Source organism: Bos taurus, chromosome 2, assembly GCF_002263795.3.
Source record: "Bos taurus isolate L1 Dominette 01449 registration number 42190680 breed Hereford chromosome 2, ARS-UCD2.0, whole genome shotgun sequence".
NCBI lineage: Eukaryota > Metazoa > Chordata > Mammalia > Artiodactyla > Bovidae > Bos > Bos taurus.
The window spans coordinates 19106853-19128787 of record NC_037329.1 but is presented as its reverse complement, the minus strand read 5'-3'; the positions used below and the strand labels follow the sequence as shown (position 1 = coordinate 19128787).

The window sequence follows — 21935 nt, the reverse complement described above, 5'->3', positions numbered from 1 at the left end:
ATCACTATCGACTGTGTTAATTTCCAACCTGAATGACTCTCAGAAAGATCAGACAGCACCTTCCCTCCATCTGGCTGTTCTAAGCCAGCCAAGAGTGGCTGCTTAGGGCAGCGGGCAGGGAAGAGTTACGCTGAGCAAGTTTCCACTTCCCACTGCCTGCTCTGCATTCTGCCAGTCCTTAACCCGTGACAAGATATGCACGCATTCCTGGCATCGAAGCCTTTAGAGTTTAGCTGTGTTTAATCACTAAGAGTGTAGGCCCGTCCGTCATACAGCCTGAAGTGAAGGGAGGCTGGGACCTCAGCAAGAACTGGGCGTTGTCAGTTGACTCATTAATTTTTTTTCCTTGTCTACAAGGTTTACAGCCAGTTCTTTTCAGAGCTTTGCTTTGCTCTTCAGTTCTCTAATTGCTTTGATTTCACCTATGCATGCAGTCAATATTAATTTGCTGTCCCATAGTCACAACAAAAGAGCAGAAACAAAGAGAAAATCCTGTCTTCCTGTGTGGTTTGCACAGGACCATGTGAAGGAGAAACTGGAGGAGGTTGGGGTGGCCAGATAGCTTGCTGTTCAGGGCCCAGGTCACCTTGATTTGTTCCTTGGCTCTCTCCTTGATTCTTCTCTGGGTGGGGAGTTGGGTGGGTGAGGGGAGAGGTAGCCTGAAGAGGAGGTAGAACTTTCTAAGAGCAAAATAATTCACAAGCTCAGATATTGGTAAAGTAACCTAAGGGATCTATATCGCATTTAGAATACCCACTAGAGATGGCATCTCACCTCTAGCAGAGAGAGGCTAATTGTTTCCATAGCAAAAAGCCTGCATTTATTTCTCACGGAGGCTCCAAGTTCAGCAGACTTCCTTTGATCAGGCAGATAACACTGGGGCCAAGGTTGATCTTTTACATCCTTATGACCCTGCAGATGAAAACTGTGTGCCTCATGACAGTGTTATTCTTTAACATTGGATTTTTATTTGCTGGGGCTGGGGAGGACAAAAGCATCATGCTTTGTATTGATAAACGATCACATTTGTCACCGAGAGGCTGGGGTATTCAGACATCCAGCCTCCCCACCTTCCCACTGCCTCATCTTGTTCTTCACAGCTGAAGTCCATCTGGATTGTCCTCTTTCCTAGCTGACAGGGAGAGAGCCAATGAAATGCCTTTTCCTGTTGCTGGGTGACTGCGAATATTTTGAAAACATGTCCCGTAAATGCAGCAGCTTAACAGCCTGCCATTGGCTGGTTGAGCATTCTGTGCATGGTGACGCATGAGGCTGACATGAGTGACAGGTGGGAACAGCTATGCAAATATATCACTGGCCTGATGTTCCACTGGAGAGGAAAACTATTTCAAGGCTGAGTGACAACTATAACATACCCCGTGGAAGAAAAATAAATCTCCCCGAGTCTACATTTAGGCATCTGAAGAACAGTTACGGGAAAAAAGAAAGAAAAAAACCCTCAAGGTTGTCTTACCCTCAATATCCTGCTTTTCATGGTCTGATTAGCAGATCTACCTAGAAATATATGTGCATTTCTCCGTATCTTTTGTAGTTGTGTGTTGATACATTTTAAAATCCAGACTTGTTTATTCAGGGAAATAATTTAAACACTGTCAGGAGGCCTTTAAAATTCTTCTTTGTCTCCTTGTCTCCAGCGCCCCTTCCCTCACCTTCCTACCCTGACCTTCAAGTCCAAATATCCTGCCGCCACAGGATGTGGTCAGTGTGGGGATCAGCATGGACTGCATTTTATCCCTCTCTGTCCACTTAAAATATTTGCATCCTGGTGGGAGGACAAGCAAAGTCTTGTCTAAACAGCTTTGGGATTCTCTTTGCTGCCAGAGAGCTGTTTGGATACAAATAACTGCTTTTGCTAACACCGGGTTAACTATTCATACACAAATCTGCCAAAGAGCCTCTAGGAAAGAACGTCCTTCTACTAATTGAATTCTAATGAGGCCAGGAAGTAGATTAGGAATTGAACTATTTTACTGTGAGTTTCAAACATCAGACATAGGGATGTTAGACTTTGATCTGATTAATCCTTCAGTAGGTCTTAATTAGTTCACGAAAAAACTATTCCGGAAGGTATCTGTGGATTATTGGTGGATCCCGTTGAAGGGGACTTTTTTGGTTATAGTACACATCAGAGCCTCCAGTGTCCATGTGCAATAGAAAGACGCTGTTATGCTATGACCAGATTCTGAAGCAGTTGTTAAAGAGGCATTCCTGGGCCAATTCAATTGGCACATATCTAGAAGTTATATTTATTTGCCTTATCAGATTTGGGTGAGTTTGAGAGCTAAATCAGGGTGACCATCAGTGGGATTAGCTGTGGATACAGAAATGCTTTGAGGACATAATTTATTATTTTTTAATAACGCGATTTAGACAAAGTCTCTTGAGAAACCACTTCAGCAGGTAGGTCACTGGCAAGGGTCACCCAGTGTCTACAAACTGAATTGTGAGCACCTCCCCTTTGTATCAGGGAATCTGAGAGTGCCATCCAGATACACTCCCCTGTGAAGGAGAGCCGCAACACTCTCCACCCAGTACTGTTCTCTCAGGGGCACTGGTCCTTCTTCCACTCACACCACGTTTGCATCTGGGACCTGACATGTTCTTCAGTGACCATGCCCTGGCATGGTTGATTGGTCCCGGGATGGGCACTTGGCCCAAACCAGACCAAGTGGAAAAGTTCCCTAACGTTCTCCAAACTGGAACTTGGTAACCGTTCTTTCTCGAGGGGGCTGCTAAAAGATGAGAAACTTAGGCCCTGATAGAAGCCATGGTGACTCCTTTATAAGGCAAAGCCAGGCTGCAGTCAGCACAATCAAGGGCTCAATGCTGCAGTGATGTGGTCTGCCCATTTGGCTCGAGGACACATCCAGGTGCTTGCTGCCGCCCATTCCAGGAGTGGTCAGTTGGCTTCTCGAGTCCAATCTCAGGGGCAGATCTTCATATACTCTTGTTTGGGGCTTCCCGGGTGGCTCAGTGATAAAGAATGTGCCTGAGAAGGCAGGAAGATGCAAGAGATGCAGGTTCCATCCCTGGGTCGGGAAGATTCCCTGGAGGAGGGCATGGCAGTATTCTTGCCTGGAGAATCCCATGCACAGAGGAGCCTGGCGGCTATGGCCCACAGGACTGCAAAGAACTGGTTGCAGCTGAGCACACATGCACACACATACTCCCATTTGTAATGTTTCCCGGGAGGAACTCTGAGCTTACATATAGAGGAGTATTTACCTGGGACCTCACACCCTAGGCAATCCTGCCTCCTCCTGAGAGAACTACTGTGCAGGCTCTCCCTGCACAAATCTCCAGTGAAGGAGATGCTGAGTGCTGCCCAGCAAGCCCAGAGATATCCCCCAAAATATGACATGTGGACCTTTGGTGTTTAGCGGGGGTTATCAAAATAACCAGCCTCTTCTCTCACACATAACTTCTCAGAGAACCAAAGGAAAGCTATTTTTAAGGAGGTCATGGATGATTTGAAAGATGTTTCAGGCAGGAGTATAAATTTCTCCATGGTTTTAAAGGGAGACAGATTCCCATGATTTTTCATTTTGGAGCAACAAACTCACAGAAAGCCTCCCCTCTTGTCTTTCTTTTTGGAGTTCTAGGGCTTTCCTCTGGACAGTGAGGGGAAGTATACAAAGTGTCCTCCCTTAGGATCCAGCTTCAGGGCTTCACAGAGTTGTTTGACAAACGTAAGCCCAGGGGTGAGGATGGCCACCTGTTGCTGCAGAAACCATCACCGAGCTTGGTTTTCACAGAACTCCCTTCCACCTCTGGAAAGGCCTAAGATGAATTACAGCGTATGTGAGGAAAATAAACCCAGGAGAGAGGAATGGGATCATTCAGCACGAGATATGTTTGGGATTTACCCTTTGGGGGGAAAATTGCTTTTAGATCTCACAGACCTCTCCCTTGAAGTTGCTTTTTCTGAATGCTGAAGGCAGAGAAAGAGCACTCGCTGAAACAGTAGGGCCGGGTAACCTCACAGACTATGTAAGCTTAAAAACCAACCAACCGATCCAAACAGCCGCATCAGAGACTATTGAAATTTGAACTCGTCTATTAAGGAACTAAGCCACGGTTACAGAAAGGTTCATAATCTGACCATAAGGACAGGGTCAAGCCAGGATCAGAAAAACCGAAAACAAACGGGGCTCCACATCATTTTGAAAGGGAATATAACAGATTCAGCGTGACAACTTATACCTTTTTTTTTTTATCTGTACACTATAATTAATTGGGCATTTCTCTGTACCCCAGTTTCATCATCTAGAAAATATGAAAAATAATAGTTGGGTTTTCTGAGGATTAAATGAGCTCCTATAGGTAAGGACCTGGCACATGGTAGAACATTCATGAAACCTTTGTTGTTTTCCAGGCGACCGTCACATGGAGGGGACTGCACAGGTGCTGAGCAGGGGAGTCGAGGGAAAGGAAATCAGCAGTGAGAAGCCAGACCCCCCAAACTGGCAGTGAGCTGTCTCTCCCTCAGCTGCCCAATCCATAAATAGGATACGGCCACTAAGGCCTGTTTAAAGGCTCTGTTAACATTCAATGAAATAAGAGCTATGAAAGCACTTGGAATCAGCAAGAATGCTACAGCTATAATAGCACTGCTTTGAGCGAACAGCAATATTTAGAAGTATAAAATGATTGGCATCAGGTTATCCTACAGTAAGCCTAGAAAATGTATTCTAAAGTCCATCCACCTGGAGATGCTTAACAGCAGAATAGTATATAAGCCTTTTATTCCAGGATAGGTTGAAGAGAGCCTGCCCTTTGGTAAGTTCTCACCAGCTCTTCTCACCCTTTGTCCTTTCATGGTCGTATGGATTTGATTACAGTGAATCTAAAGAAGTACCCGTAGGCATCACCGTGCCACCTTCGAGGGCCAACTAGGAGGCCAGCTGCACGGTTCCCCACCTGGGGGAATGAGGCAAAATCTGTCTTGACTTTGGACCCCATCCACAATATGATCTCACAGAAAGGATTCTAGAGTTTTCTCTGTTATAGTGTGACTGACCAATTTTCAATTTTTATTAAAATTCTTCCTTGTTCACACCCTAAGTCCTTTTAATCCCAACCAAACGTTTGAGGCCCTGGATGAAAACATCAGCCTGTATTACATGACAGTCGGAGAACAGTCTCTGTGGCTATTCTTGTTCATAATGCCAAGTTTAATCTCTTGGTGTTCTGTATAGAAGTGTCTATTACAAAGATAGCAAAATCCTGCACTGCTGCTGCTGCTTCTGTAAGTCGCTTCAGTCGTGTCCGACTCCGTGCGACCCCATAGATGGCAGCCCACCAGGTTCCCCCGTCCCTGGGATTCTCCAGGCAAGAACACTGGAGTGGGTTGCCATTTCCTTCTCCAGTGCATGGAAGTGAAAAGTGAAAGTGAAGTTGCTCAGTTGTGCCCGACTCTCAGCGACTCCATAGACTGCAGCCTACCAGGCTCCTCCATCTATGGGATTTTCCAGGCAAGAGTACTGGAGTGGGGTGCCATTGCCTTCTCCGAAAATCCTGCACAGATACTGCGTTATTGACTACGGGGGTTCCGAGGTGGTATCTGTATGAACTCCATGAATTGCTTCTAGGGAGACAATAAGGACCAGAAATGGATTCACTATTTCACCACCGAGCAGCATTCCTAGGAAGGAGAGTGAGGAAAAGGTCCATCGGGTCTGGTCATGAAAGGGCTGCATCTGAGGGGACAGAGCACAGTCCCACAGATGAGGTTCAAGCCCTGTCACGGGCAGCGCTACATGCAACAGTAAAGATAATTAGTGGAGCGTCTGAGACCTGACTCCCTGAGACCCACTGCACCCCCTCGCCATCCACACCACCTCACTGTCAGCTCCCAGCCCCTCCCCTGCCATCCCGTGGCCGGGACAGAGCCTGTGGCCAGCTTGGACCAGGCTTTGTCACTAAGGCTGAACTGAGATTCTTCCCAGTTCTTTGGCCTCGCGCCTGGGCAAATGAATAAGCTGCCTGTGTCACTAACATATTCCAGGTCATGCACACACACAAACATTATTATATCTTGGAATTACTTTTAAATTACTGTCTTTTGGGTTTTAACCATTTTCCTAGAAAGGCAGCTCAGCAAATCCTTGCGTGGAGCAAGGATGGCACCCAGTGGCCAAAGTGTTTCATCTCAGATCTTGTTTTCTTGAAGATTTTTCTGTGGGCTTTTCTCTTTGGGAACAATGAAAGCCACAGGATCTTATTTCTAGAGCCAGAGTTGAAGCTCCAAATCACCTATCTGTTTTAAGCTGAAGTACACTCAAACACACACACACATACACAAACACACATACACACACACACACAAGTTGGGGCAGTATACAGAGATTAATTCAGAATAACTTCTAAAAAGCCTCAAAGATTTACCATCAATGTCTTGGGTTAAAGTCACGATAGTGCACATATGCAGATCACTTCCTGTGATGACCCTAATGTCGTACATCACCCTAGGAAATACCATACAAATATCAACCCAGCCTCACATTCTTTACTTCATATCTTCCCCAAATAGTCTCTAGCCCATGAGTTCTCATGCCTTAAACATAAGACTTTATCTCCTGACAAGTGCTTTATCATTAAACTGATGTTTGCAATCTCATATCCCTGTTATCTTTCTTATAAGGTACTTGGCAGGCCTGGAGAGCACAGGATAATAAAGTGGGTCTGCTCTTTTTTCCTTTGAGCTTTCCAGATGTCGAGAGATTTCTATACAGCTAGATAACCAATCAGACTGTAAAGAAGACAAGCAAGATGTCAGAATAATGGATCATACACCCTCTTGCTGAGAATGATGCAATATCTTCATAACATTTGCTATTTCCAATTTCCTTAGGTTTCTAAGCAGTGTGAAACCCTAGGGCAAGAAGTCACATGGATGGCACAGCCACAATACAGAGAGGCTTCTAATAAAATAGTTAATAACAAAATATATTGATTGCCCAAAGAATACCATGAAAAGGCTCTTTTTAAATGCCTAAATTAAGCCAAAAAAATTCTTTTTTTCTCAGACATCATCCACCATTCATGCTTGCTTGGTTCCCAGGCTGTTGAAATGCCCCCAAGTTCCAAGATAGAAGTTAAATCAAGAGAAGTGACTTCAACATAAAATTCCATGATATTGTTTACATTTTCCTATTCAGCTACTTAAAAAGAACTGTCTTCAAAACCAAAACAAAACACCGGAGGGAAAAAATCAAAGCCAAGTACATGCATTGTTCTCTCTGGTGCTTTGGTGCTTGTTGTCTCACATGTAAAATGCAGCTGTAAGAAAGCAGCCCTCACCAAGAGCTTATGAGACTCATATGAGAGAAAAGGCTTTTATACACTGATAAGTCATTACTTAAGATATTATTACTTAAACATTTATAGGTGGCACCAGTGTAAGTGTTTATACTGATGAGACTGAGATTCTTGTCTTACCTAAAATAATCACTTATCCTCTGCACAAGTATTATTGTATACTATGCGTGCGTGCTAAGTCACTTTAGTCGTGTGCAACTCTTTGCAACCCTATAGACTGTAGCCTACCAGGTTCCTCTGTCCATGGAATTCTCCAGGCAAGAATATTGGAGTGAGTTGCCATTTCCTCCTCCAGAGCATCTTCCCAGCCCAGGGATTGAACCCGCGTCTCCTGTGTCTCCTGCATTGGCAGACGTATCCTTTACCGCCAGTGCCACCTGTGGTATGATGTGCTGTGTTTCGTCACCCAGTCATTCCGCCTCTTTGTGACTCCATGGACTATAGTGCGCCAGGGTCCTCTGTCCATGGGATTCTCTAGGCAAGAGTTCTGGAGTGGGTTGCCATGCCCTCCCTCCAGGGGATCTTCCTGACCCAGGGATCAAACCCATGTCTTCTGCGGCTCCTGCATTGCAGGAAGAGTCTTTACTGCTAAGCCACTGGGGAAGCCCCAACTGTATACTATATTATCATTCAAATGTTAACAGAGCCATGGTGGGCTTAGGAAATCACTTATATAATTACATCAAGTTCAGCCAAGTCTTCTACCAAATACTCACATTTTTAAATAGAGCTCATATTTAAAACTTTGGGTATTTAGAAATTCTAAGGACCCCAAAATGTTTTGTCCATTTTATGTTGTTTTGCGTTTTATTTTCCCTTTCCCTCCTAGATATGTTTTACAAGCTCGTAAAGTGGTAGCATGTGTGGCTGGAGATCGCTTTGTTTTTCAGATTGGAAATCTGAGACCTGGAAATTTCAAATGAGCCAAGAAGTCTAGGGGCTGCTTTGTCTGCTTCCATGTTTGCTCCTTTTAACTGTGTCTGCAGCCTTATAAAGATGGTCTTAAAAGGGGAGCTCTGGCTACTAAGACTGTAGAAAACCCTTAAACCAGACAGTGTGTCCTGACTTCATGTTTCAGACGGTGCCTTGGAACCAACACAATCATGATTTGTACATGCTTGTAAGATTTTGAATTGATCCATTTTCAACTGAGAGAAAACATACAGAATTATCAAAGTGGTACATAATTTCAAAAATAGGTAGAAGGGACAGAAGATAGAACCATACAAGTTAAAGAGAATTAGAAATCTCAAGATTCAAGAAAATAATAGTTTTAAAGAATTTAGTCAGCAGAGTAGTGGTAATGGGACATATGAATGAAGAATCTCACTTCAGCAATTTCTATAATATTAAATTGCTGAATTAACCAAGAATTAATGGCAAGGGACGTTTGCTCTGCTGTAGACAAGGGAAGGACAGATATTGTCATTACTGAATACTCAAAGAGAACATCTTAAACAAAGACAAAGAATCCCTTTATTTTCATATACTTAACGCTTCATGGGAAACCCAGGAAATTAAAAATCAAGAACTTAAAACAAGGGGCTGAGAGGATTTGCAGCATTCTCATTGTCACAGAGCCCTGCTTCAGAATTCTACTCACATGTTGTAACTTCCTCTGCCATCAGAATTGCAAATAAATCAATGAATTGGTCACTTGGTAGCGATTTCTTCAGCACCAGGAGCAAGGCTTGGCTTTAGGTGATTTAAGGGTTACAAAAATGAATTAGACAAGGGTATTCTCCCCTAAAAATTCTCCTAGTTTAGCCAGATGACAGGTGCACGAAGATTTATATCACACGGTAGACATGATAAGTATGATGAAAGAATGAGCAGATCACTTTTGCCTGAAGGACAGTAAGAACAACTTCATGGGGGAGGGCAATTGAGCAGGATCAGATGGATTGTAGAGGCTTTAAGTATGCAGACAGAGGAATGGGGATGAGAACAAAGATAGGGAAGGGCAGAGTATGGACTGGAAACATCAACTAGAACTCCTGTGAAGGGTGGGTAAGTGGGAGCATGAGAAACAGGCTGGAAAAGTGAACTGGAGGTTAGAGCTCAGAGCACTTTTAATGCCCATTTAAAGAAATTTGAAGTGATGGACTCTAAAGACTTAGAGAGGATGCTAAGCTTTGAGAGAAGGAAACTGGCACCAGCAGAAGAGTGCTGTTGATCTGGCAGCCGTGTACAGGACACATCTGGGGGTGCAGCAGGGATCCTGGACAGGAGAGCGCTGCGTAGTCAATGTCTGCGTGGAAGAGAAGGAGGATGTGAACTACAGTGACTGCAAGGATGATCAGAGATGTTCCAAGTCAGAATGGAGGGAACAGCACATGCAAGCGGGGGGCATGAAGGCTCAGAGATAACTGTACAATCACACCCACAGTGGGCTTCTGAAGAGGAGGATGAGGGGGGCACACGGAAGTGGGGGGCACGAGGACTCAAAGATAACTGTACAATCACACCCACAGCGAGCTTCTGAAGAGGAGGATGAGGGAGGCACAACAGTCAGGAGTCCACAGTTTCTGGGTAAAGTGAAGAAACCCTTGTGATGAATAAGCCCCGCCCATATCATTGAAGTGTGCCCATGCTTAGTCAGTCAGTCATATCTGACTCTTTGTGACCCTTCAGACTGTATCCCACCAGGCTCCTCTATCCATGGAATTCTCCAGGCAAGAATGGTGGAGCAGGTAGCCATTCCCTTCTCCGGGGATCTTCCTGACCCGGGGATTGAACCCGGGTCTCCTGCATTGCAGGCAGATTCTTTAATGTCTGAGCCTCCAGGGAAGCCCCTTCTCCTGCATTGGCAGGCAGATTCTTTATCCTCTGAGCCATCGAGGAAGCCCGTCACTGAAGTGAGGGGCTATCAGTTTAGTTCCCATTCCATCTCTGTAGTTGCTGATGGCTCTAACTAGAGAAAACCAGAAAGAAGGGAGAGTGATCCAGGCCTAGAGGCCCCAGTGTTCTGGAAGCTTATGACCCCTTTGGCCTTTACAGTTTCCTTCACTGTTTGGGGCTCTAACTGGGCCTTCCTGTTGCCCTCCAAGCTGTCTTCTCTGGACTGGCAGGGCTGTCACTGCTCTGAAACGAAAACTGAACTGCCTTTGATTACATTCTCTCAGGCTCAGACTCCCTGGGTCTTCAAGTAAGGAATGCAGTTGAACCCACTGTGTGAATGATAGGTGGAGGAGAGAAGATGGGAGAATCTTCTCCCAGGAAAAGCAGATGCTCACAGTGTCCTCTGGGAGACAGTTTTCAAATGGAAAGAAGTGACAGACAGTGGCTATTTAAGGTGATCTGAGAGGAGGTCAGGGTCACCACAGGATGTTCTTGACCAGGTGGGTCCTTGCAGAGCCCTCCGTGCAGAGCTGCTTAGTTCAGCAGGACAAAAGGTCAGCCTGGACCTGCAGCCCTGCCTTCCCTTCCATCACCTCCCTCCCCCAATATTTTCAATACCCAAGAGTGACAAAGTATAGCCATCTTTTCTCTGATGTGGCATTGAATTAAGACACAGTTCATAAAGAGAACCCCTTATGAACACGCAGACATCTAAACACAAGGCACCCACATATTTATGGTCCTGTCCTAAGCAGCGAGGCCGTTGGCTCAGGCTGCTGCCATAGGAGTGGGATGTGCCCTTTAAGACGCTGACTCAGCCGTGTCCCCCACAGTCAATTTCCTGCTGAAGGTTCAATAACTTTCACTGATGATGAAAAAAGAAAATCTCAGATATTAAACTTGGCATAAATACTATTTAAAGTCAAAACAACCTGCCTTGATTCAAGAGGCTGGGGGCTCAGAGAAGAGACAGAATAGGTTAGGTGTAGGATAATACCCAAATTCCATTCATAATGCTGTGTGGTCATCTATAACCAAGCTTAGAAATTAGCTGGAGTGAACTGGAGGTAGCATTCCAGGAAAGGCTGTGAGGGCTGAGAGTAGAGAAACAAGAAAGAGCTCTTCTTCTCTCCCTGGCACCCTGAGTTCCAGGGGTTACCCCTGAGTCATGGAGGTGCCTCCGAGGGAGTAGCCAGCCTGTGGAAGAGGAGCTGGAAGGTGCTCCCTACTGATTGGGGTGGGGGACATGTGTCCCAGACCCTCCCCCTACTCTCCCCTCCTCAGGAATCGCCGCATCACCTGGCATTGGGTAAATGTCAAGGTTCTAGGCCCTCTCTGCACGGTGCATTTGTCCTCTGCAACAAGTGGCTGCAAGACTTGGGCTTTTCCACCCAAGTGAGATTGGAAAGGTAATGGCCAGCACATGTCCTGCCTTCCTGCAACTAGAAAAAGGTGCGCCCTCTGGAGGCTCAATTCCTAAACAGCCTCCCATGCACCTGGCCAGGCAGGTGAGGGTCAGTCCCAATTACTGACTTTGTGCAGGCAGAGCTCCACCGGTGGCTCAGCGGTAAAGCATCTGCCAGCCAACCAGGAGATGAAAGTTCAGTCCCTGAGATGGGATGATCCCCCGGAGAAGGAAATGGCAACCCACTCCAGTTTTCTCGCCTGGGAAATCCCATGGACAGGCTACAGTCTGCCTGGTAGGCTACAGTCCATGGGGTTGCAAAGAGTCAGACACGACTGGGCAACTGATCATGTGCATTGCACAAGCAGGGACTCTTGCTCAAGGCCCATGACACACACATCTACCTGCATGGCAGCAAGGACAGTTCTGAGGGCGGAAATGTCTTATTATAACATCAGACTATTTCATGCATCCAACGTATCTCCTGAAACTTGACTACTTAAAAGACAAAAGAAGAGGCTAGCACAGCCCTTCTCTTTGCCCAGCCAGGCCCATGCCATTCTTTTCACAGAGGAAACCATATTTTTGATGTAGCCATTCCTATTTTTGTAGGTAAAGTCCACAGGGTGTACCTATTCTCGGTACTTTATTTTACCAGGATATTAATCTGTGGCCTAGACAATAACATTGAAAACTTACAATATGCAAGAGGTAGTCCAAACCCAAATACTCAGTGTGAGTTATTGGTGTTTAATTACTGAGGCAGTTAAACAGGGCTGTAAACGAGTTCAGCTTTGATTGCAGCCATAACCCTTGCAGTTTGGAATTGAAAGAAGGGATGATAGAAGGTGGCAATATAACATGAGGATGACCATGAGTTGATTTTAATTGGTAAACTGGCATATATAGTGATAAGTATTTGGTCTGTCTGCTGCATCGGAATCCTAGGAAAGTGCATAGAATTATGGGAGCATATAATTGGCGTACTAAACTCATTTTCTTATGTTATCACAGCTGGCATCTTCAGGTTATTAAAAGCCTTTAAACCAGTCCTCTTCAAAGAGACCTAATTGTCAGTATGGTCTTTATACAGTATTCCTCTTTACACAGAGCAGAACAGAAGTACACAGGCACTAGAATCTGCACAGATTTTTCTGGATGCATATTTCTTATTTCAAGTTCAAGACAGATCAGTGACGTTCATGATAATAAAAACCATTCTTTAGATCTTGGTTTCCTCATTCAATATATAGGGTGACCAACCCATAAGTGATAAATTAGTATTATAACCTGAATCAGACTCTTAAAAACTCATTAGTTCAAGGAAGTTCTGTAAACTTTTTGTGCACAGGTGGCCCTACAGAAAGGACTGTTTCCCAAGGTATAAATGATGTATCAGAAAGACAAAAAATGGGCTTAGGTTCTGACATTGTTGGATGAGCAATTATATGTTGTTTCACCTACTTATTTTGGTTAGACAATCTAGGGGCACTTCTAGAAAGGTTTTCACACTTTAACCCACCCCCCGCCCACTACCACACACCCCTCAAGGAAGCTTTTCCCTACAGAAGAAATAGGATTAAGAGAACAAAACAGAAATGAAAGCACTGCCCCCCACTTTATGGTATTCTAGAATAGGGAGAGAAATCTCCAACATGGAAGAGTATGAAATCAGAAGATAAGATGCAAGGAAAAGTAATGTGGTACCAGCCTAGAATGATTACTAAAGATTCACTACAGATTTATCATATAGAAAATCGGTGTTGCTTTAGGCCATATCACCTAGGAGTACAGATAATAAAGAATTGAAAGTGATTAATGGTATGTATCCAGCGGATGTTGGCAATTTGATCTCTGGTTCCTCTGCCTTTTCTAAAACCAGCTTGAACATCTGGAAGTTCACGGTTCACATATTGCTGAAGCCTGGCTTGGAGAATTTTGAGCATTATTTTACTAGCATGTGATAAGTGCAATTGTGTAGTAGTTTGAACATTCTTTGGCATTGCCTTTCTTTGGGATTGGAATGAAAACTGACCTTTGCCAGTCCTGTGGCCACTGCTGAGTTTTCCAAATTTGCTGGCATATTGAGTGTAGCACTTTCACAGCATCATCTTTCAGGATTTGAAATAGCTCAACTGGAATTCCATCACCTCCACTAGCTTTGTTCATAATGATGCTTTCTAAGGCCCACTTGACTTCACATTCCAGGATGTCTGGTTCTAGGTGAGTGATCACACCATCATGATTATCTTGGTTGTGAAGATCTTTTTTGTACAGTTCTTCTGTGTATTCTTGCCACCTCTTCTTAATATCTTCTGCTTTTGTTAGGTCCATACCAGTTCTGTCCTTTATTGAGCCCATCTTTCTAGTTTTCTTGAAGAGATCTCTAGTCTGTCCCATTCTGTTGTTTTCCTCTATTTCTTTGCACTGATCACTGAGGAAGGCTTCTCGCTATTCTTTGGAACTCTGCATTCAGATGCTTATATTTTTTCTTTTCTCCTTTGCTTTTCGCTTCTCTTCTTTTCACAGCTATTTGTAAGGCCTCCCCAGACAGCCATTTTGCTTTTTTGCATTTCTTTTCCATGGGGATGGTCTTGATCCCTGTCTCCTGTACAATGTCACGAACCTCTGTCCATAGTTCATCAGGCACTCTATCTGTCAGAACTAGTCCCTTAAATCTTTTCTCACTTCCACTGTATAATCATAAGGGATTTGATTTAGGTCATACCTGAATGGTCTAGTGGTTTTCCCTACTTTCTTCAATTTAAGTCTGAATTTGGCAATAATGAGTTCATGATCTGAGCCACAGTCAGCTCCCAGTCTTGTTTTTGCTGACTGTATAGAGCTTCTCCATCTTTGGCTGCAAAGAATATAATCAATCTGATTTCAGTGTTGACCATCTGGTGATGTCCATGTGTAGAGTCTTCTCTTGTGTTGTTGGAAGAGGGTGTTTGCTATGACCAGTGCGTTCTCTTGGCAAAACTCTATTAGCCTTTGCCCTGCTTCATTCCATACTCCAAGGCCAAATTTGCCTGTTACCCCAGGTGTTTCTTGACTTCCTACTTTTGTATTCCAGTCCCCTATAATGAAGAGGACATCTTTTTTGGGTTTAGTTCTAAAAGGTCTTGTAGGTCTTCATAGAACTGTTCAACTTCAGCTTCTTCAGCATTACTGGTTGGGGCATAGGCTTGGATTACTGTGATATAGAATGGTTTTCCTTGGAAACAAACAGAGATCATTCTGTCATTTTTGAGATTGCATCCAAGTACTGCATTTCAGACTCTTTTGTTGACCATGAGGGCTACTCCATTTCTTCTAAGGGATTCCTGCCCACAGTAGTAGATATAATGGTCATCTGAATTAAATTCAGCCATTCCAGTCCATCTTAGTTCGCTGATTCCTAGAATGTCGACATTCACTCTTGCCATCTCCTGTTTGACCACTTCTGATTTGCCTTGATTTATGGACCTGACATTCCAGGTTCCTATGCAATATTGCTCTCTACAGCATCGGACCTTGCTTCTATCACCAGTCACATCCACAACTGGGTATTGTTTTTGCTTTGGCTCCATCCCTTCATTCTTTCTGGAGTTTATTTCCCATTGATCTCCAGTAGCATATTGGGCACCTACTGACCTACCGATCAAATTGCCAACATCTGCTGGATCATCAAAAAAGCAAGAGAGTTCCAGAAAAACATCTATTTCTGCTTTATTGACTATGCCAAAGCCTTGGACTGTGTGGATCACAATAAACTGTGGGAAATTCTGAAAGAGATGGGAATACCAGACCACCTGACCTGCCTCTTTAGAAACCTATATGCAGGTCAGGAAGCAACAGTTAGAACTGGACATGGAACAACAGACTGGTTCCAAATAGGAAAAGGAGTATGTCAAGGCTGTATATTGTCACCCTGCTTATTTAACTTATATGCAGAGTACATCATGAAAAACGCTGGGCTGGAAGAAGCACAAGTGGAATCAAGATTGCCGGGAGAAATATCAATAGCATCAGATATGCAGATGATACCACCCTTATGGCAGAAAGTGAAGAGGAACCAAAAAGCCTCTTGACAAAAGTAAAAGAGGAGAGTGAAAAAGTCGGCTTAAAGCTCAACATTCAGAAAACTAAGATCATGGCTTCTGGTCCCATCACTTCATATTAAATAGATGGGGAAACAGTGGAAACTGTGTCAGACTTTATTTTTCTGGGCTCCAAAATCACTGCAGATGGTGACGGCAGCCATGAAATTAAAAGACGCTTACTCCTTGGAAGGAAAGTTATGAGCAACCTAGACAGCATATTAAAAAGAAGAGACATTACTTTGCCAACAAACCGTCTGTCTAGTCAAGGCTATGGTTTTTCCAGTGGTCATGTATGGATGTGAGAGTTGGACTCTGAGGAAGGCTGAGCACTGAAGAATTGATGCTTTTGAACTGTGGTGTTGGAGAAGACTCTTGAGAGTCCCTTGGACTGCAAGGAGGTCCAACCAGTCCATTCTAAAGAAGAACAGTCCTGGATGTTCTTTGGAAGGACTGATGCTAAAGCTGAAACTCCAATACTTTGGCCACCTCATGAGAAGAGTTGTCTTATTAGAAAAGACCCTGATGCTTGGAGGAATTGGGGGCAGGAGGAGAAAGGGATGACAGAGGATGAGATGGCTGGATGGCATCACTGACTTGATGGACGTGAGTTGAGTGACCTCTGGGAGTTGGTGATGGACAGGGAGGCCTGGTGTGCTGCGATTCATGGGGTTTCAAAGAGTCGGACACGACTGAGCGACTGAACTGAACTGAACTGACTGAATGGTATGTATCATACCCTCCAGGATTTTGGGCTCTCCATCTCTCAAGGTTCTTGTCCTTAAGATGTGACCACTCAGTCTGCAGTGAGTCCCTCAGCCTCTGCTGGTCATATTGGTAGGGAGGTGCCTTGCCTCTGGTCATAGTAATGCTTCCTTCTATTGGGCTGCTGTATCCTATTGTGTGCTACTGACACTCTGGAATCCCTGTGCTCTTGGGGGCATTTAATTCACTGAAACTATATTAAGTCCATGCCTTTTGTGTCCACTCACGTCCTTAGCTGAGAACATGAATTCATGGTAGGCTGGAGTAAGGGACAAATCCAAGAGGCAGACTCCATTGCTGAACTTGGAATTCTCCAGACACTGAAGCCCATGGCCTCAACTCCCAATAGGAAGAAGTTTTTACTCAGAGGACTCTCATGTAAACAGACCACATCTCACTGGTCTTTAAGACATGTCTGAATCCCAGATGTGGTGAATCGTAGGTTGCAACTGGAGTCTGATCTGAGTATTTGACCTCCAGATCTTTTTAGCAGTCAATGATGAAACCATTTTCTCCCCAAATTCTGACCTCATCTCTGAATCACTGATCACTAGCTTGGTCCCAACTGGGTATAACACAACACTTTGAAACTCAGCCATTCTTCCACTTATGAAATCTCATGGATAACTCTGATTCTACATTTCAAATTTTTCCTTTCTCTCCCTCCCTTTCTCTATAAATATACATATATATATATATATATATAGATAGATAGATAGATAGATAGAGGAGCCTGGCGAGATATAGTTCATAGGGTTGCAAAGAGTTGGACATGACTGAAGTGACTTAGCACGCAGCTCTGTTGAAAAAAGTATGGTAGTAGCCAAGGTTATAATATTTTTAATATATGCATAATTTATTTGTAAGACAAAGCACTTATTCACTGTTACTTAGCTACAATGTTAGGAAACTGCCATTGCACATACTCTAGTGTGAAATTTCAGTAAATACTTTTCTATGTGCAGGATTATTTTAAGCCCACTACATTTACATGTTATTGCTGCAATTATAAGATATCAGCTACCAATTATGATAATGTTTTATTTACTTTATATTTCAAGAAAAAAAGCCACTAAGTTAAAATTATCTACTATATCTCAATTACATTCTAATAAAATATTCACTAATATCTTACAGGATAAAAATCTGGAATAAATCAGTTTAGTTAATAATCTTGATCATTTTAAGATGAAATAATGCTTTTTTCCCTCAAATTTAAATACTTCATATTTTTAATATGTTTGTGAGCTAAAAATAAAGAAGCTCAGCAAATTCCAAGACGATGTGTTTTCCTTATTCTAAGGAAAGAGTTAAGCCTGAGCATAGAGCAGGACTTATAGAAAGTAGACAGCTATTGATTTCGGCTGCTTCAGTACTGGACATGTCACATCACATAGCTCTTGCCATCATATTTAGTCCATTATGAGCTTTGGTATTTTTCTCCCTGCCTGCCCCTTCCATCTTTCAGCAATGATGATAATTATAAAATAGTAAAAGTATAAAACATAAAACAGTAAAATATTTATATGGAATGTCTACATAACTCAATGTGATTAAAAAAGCCTTAATATTTTTGATGGGCATGCTTATAAAATATATATAAATATATATAAAATATAACATAGCTGACTCCCTTTTTTATACAGCAGAAACTAACACAACACTGTAAAGCAATTGCACTTCAATAATAAAGAAAAAACAACAAAATCTATAAAAGTAAATATAAAAATAAATAAAGATAATTATATATCACCATATTTTTTAACCTTTTCTTAATGAATAACTGTTTTGAGTTATAGAACACGAAAGATTTTGGGGTTGATTTAGTCATTCAATCATTCATTCATCCATTTGACAAGTATTTATTGAGTGCTACTATGTTCCAAGAATGGTGAACAGCAGTAGAGATAGAACAGAGAACAAAGTATATAAAAAGCCCTGCCCTGCTGCTGCTCACCTATGTGGGATGTTGATCTCCACAGCAAACAGACCCTGACTGCTGTGGTTTTGATTGCCCTGTCTTCTCCTCTGTTCTCTGCTGTCATCTCACTGGCACCATGGCTTTCTTGATCTGGGTCATCATGGCAGGTCTTTTCCTAAGAATCTCTCCAAGCCAATGAGAAACCATGTCCCTGGATGGAGTCCAAGCAATTCACTTCTGTTTGCTGCCCACATGCAGCTCCCTGACTTTCCTAGCAGTTCCCTCATCCCTGCTGTGAGTTTAGGGTCTTCCCTTGTTTTCTTTTTTTAAGTAGTGTGACTGAACCCTAATGATCTGATTCAATCATGAGGCCCAAAGGTCTCCAGGCCATTTTTTCCTGGGAAGACAAAATGCATTCACATTCAAATGACATGCTCAAGAGTAACCACCATCAAGTGTTACTACAAATACATATTCTTTCTTATGATTGTAGTAACTTAGCTGATAATTCTCTGAAGTGAAGTGAAGTGAAAGTTGCTCAGCTGTGTCCGATTCTTTGTGACCCCATGGACTAAAGAGTCCATGGAATTCTCCAGGCCAGAATACTGGAGTGGGTAGCCTTTCCCTTCTCCAGGGCATCTTTCCAACCCAGGGATTGAACCCAGGTCTTCTGCATTGCAGGCGGATTCTTTACCAGCTGAGCCACAAGGGAAGCCCGATAATTCTCTGAACCTCCACAAAAATCTGAAAAAGACAGACACCTAAACTTCCCAAAGGAGGGAAAATCAGGTTGCCCATACTCCCCTGTTTTGACCACTCAGAAGTGCAGGGAGAGGAGCAAGAATCCTGACCTGCCTTGAAGGGAAGGAGGGTGACTAAGGGGAACGGAATGTCTGAGACTCATGTCAGAGCTGGAAGGGGGTCTTGCTGGGTGGCAGTGTAGCACAGTGGTTAGGGGACTCCAGTTCTAAGGCCAGATTGCTTGACTGTACCTCTTACAATCGTTTGACATTGGCCTGTCTGCTCAATATCTTTGTGCTTCAGTTTGCTCATCTGTAAAAGAGTACCTACTTCATAGGAGTATGAGACAGATTAATACAGATAGAATGCTTTGTATTGTACCTGGTCCATAGTAAGCAGCTGGTAAATGGTAGCTACTATTCTAATCTCTTTACTTCTTTTTACAGATGAAGAAATATACCCTAAGATTTTAAGTGAACAGAAAGAGGTAAGACAAATGCCAAAATCAGGCATCCTGATTCTCATCATATTACACAGATTTCTTTTTTCTGATATCCTGCATACTTAAAAAAGGAAAGAAAGAAATACTGAATCATTCAAATGATTAGGAAGGGGCCATTCAGTTATACATAAATTCCTTTTCCCCTCTAAAACTGAAATATGCAAATGGGCCTTACCCAGTTCTATTTCCCCAGCATCCAGAGGGCAGGACTAGTTTAGAGGCAAGATACAAAGGGTCCAAAAGCCCCGGGAAGTTTAACTTTATGCACTATTTGCTTCCTTACCTTAAACTTGTCAACTTCAGCTTTTGAACATGTTGCATGATAAGATAGCACCTGGTTCAGAAAAAAAGGAAAAAAAAAACCACTTCAATAACTAAACATGACTTAATTTTCTGAAATTCTCCTGGCACAAAACTAAACTTTGTTCAAGTACACCACCTTGACGTAATAGTGGGTGCTAATATATGATGAGCAATTCCCAGTAACCATCTGTGATACAGATTATCTTCTGTGCAACTACAGAGAAATCTATTACAATGAGGAATGGAATGACAGTCCACGTTAAAGGCTACGTATATTATACCAGGATATTTTTATAAGTAGTTATTTTACCCAAGGGACATGATGTGGCTCAAGACAACAGTTCCCAAGGTGTGACTATTTCTCCCATGAAACGCTTTGAAATGCAAATAAATTAAAAGGTATATGTATGTGTGCACACGTATATATGTGCATATTTGTGTTTGTGTGTCTCTGTGTGTGTCCTGTGGCAGACACTGTAATTTGCTGACTCAACTTCCATGTCTGGTCTATTCTTATTTGCCTGCTTTTGTTCTCTAGGAAAGATATATTGTTATTCCCAATCATCTGCAATTTTCTTTTTAATTGGCCTCACCCTGTTGCATGTGGGATCTCAGTTTCCTGACCAGGAATTGAACCCATGTCCCCTGCACTGGAAGGCAGATTCCTAACTGCTGGACTATAAGGGAAGTCCCCTGCAATGTTTTTTGTAAGAGGATGATATGTACCTGTTTCATGGACATCAGCTTTAGTATATGATTTATTTTAGTCAATGGATGGTGGAGGAAAGTGATGATGCTACCTTTGAGAACAGCCTTTAAGAGCCATCATGTGGTTCTGCCATGCTCTCTTCCCTCCACCACAGGACGGGCATGGCCCTGAGAGGTGCTGCCCCTCTCAGCCTGGGTCTCCAGGTGAAGAAGATGCATGGAGCTGAGCCATAGCCAACACACTGCTGATTCTGTGTCACATGAGCAAGAAATCAGCTTTTGTGCTTTATCATCGCATCATAACTTACTGATAGAGTTTGAAAATCAAAAACCCAATTGGCAGGCTCCCTGCCACTAGGGGTTATCATGTTGGGTGGCCGTGTGACATTCCTCTGATTGATGAAATATATGTGGGAGTGTTGGGTCTGCCTGTATCCTTTCTTTGTTTTCCCTGGAAAACAGCTGTAAGGCCTAGATATTCAGCAAAATCTGTCATCTATGAGGTTATGGCCATAAGCGTGAATAGATGCCTTGTTACAGATCTAGAGCAGAAAGGGAAAGAGAAATGAAGCTGACCCTGGTCTGCCCTGTTCCAGACTTATTGTTCTGTAGAACAAATAAACTCACATTTCCATGAGTCAGTACTGGATGTTTTGAGGCAAATGCACACACTCATGCACACACAAACACAATGTGTGTGTGTGCATACACAAGCACATTATACATATGCTACCAGTTTCATCCTTAATCTGTACAAATATCAAATAAATCTGAGAAAGGTTAAAGCCCTCTTCAACTACAGCTTTCTTAGTGCATACTTTGCTCTGAAAAGTAAAGTAATACATTTCTTCTGAAACGGACAGTCTCTTGTTGGTGAGCAGGGATGTATCATCAGCTAGTAAGAGTACCTTGTTCATGAGGAGCAGGCCCTTTGGTAAACTGCAGTCTAGGAGGAGGCGACATTGTCCCCTCAAAGAATCCCTAGAAGGGCAACAAGCCAGCAAAGCAGATTCCACAGGACAAGAGATCCTTGCACCCTGCTATAGAATGCTCTGATTTTATCCTTCCAAGCAGTTTCTGCTGTTTGGTCCTAAAGGGTTTCCTGGAATGCATCAGGAAGGTGATCATGTGTCATTGCTCCAGTCACCCTCAGGACTGCTTTACACACAGAGCACAGCACTGAGAACCTAGTAACATCTGTACCCCCTTCATGTATACCAGCGTTGCAGCTACCATGCAACCCTGACCAGACAGAAATGCACAACAGTGACCTTGCTTAGCTCCTAGCTGCTTACTGTAGTAAAGCCTCTGATCAAATGTGACCAT

The 21935-nt window shown here is 43.2% G+C and overlaps 1 protein-coding gene across 1 annotated transcript in view; it reads right to left on the bottom strand.

Annotated features, from left to right (window-relative positions):
• The window catches only part of PDE11A (phosphodiesterase 11A), a 423445-nt gene that overhangs the window by 121262 nt on the left and 280248 nt on the right, over positions 1-21935 (bottom strand). The window contains exon 10 of the mRNA NM_001205422.1: positions 19882-19932. Coding sequence (NP_001192351.1) covers positions 19882-19932 — 51 coding nt within the window. The remainder of the gene's footprint in view (positions 1-19881; positions 19933-21935) is intronic.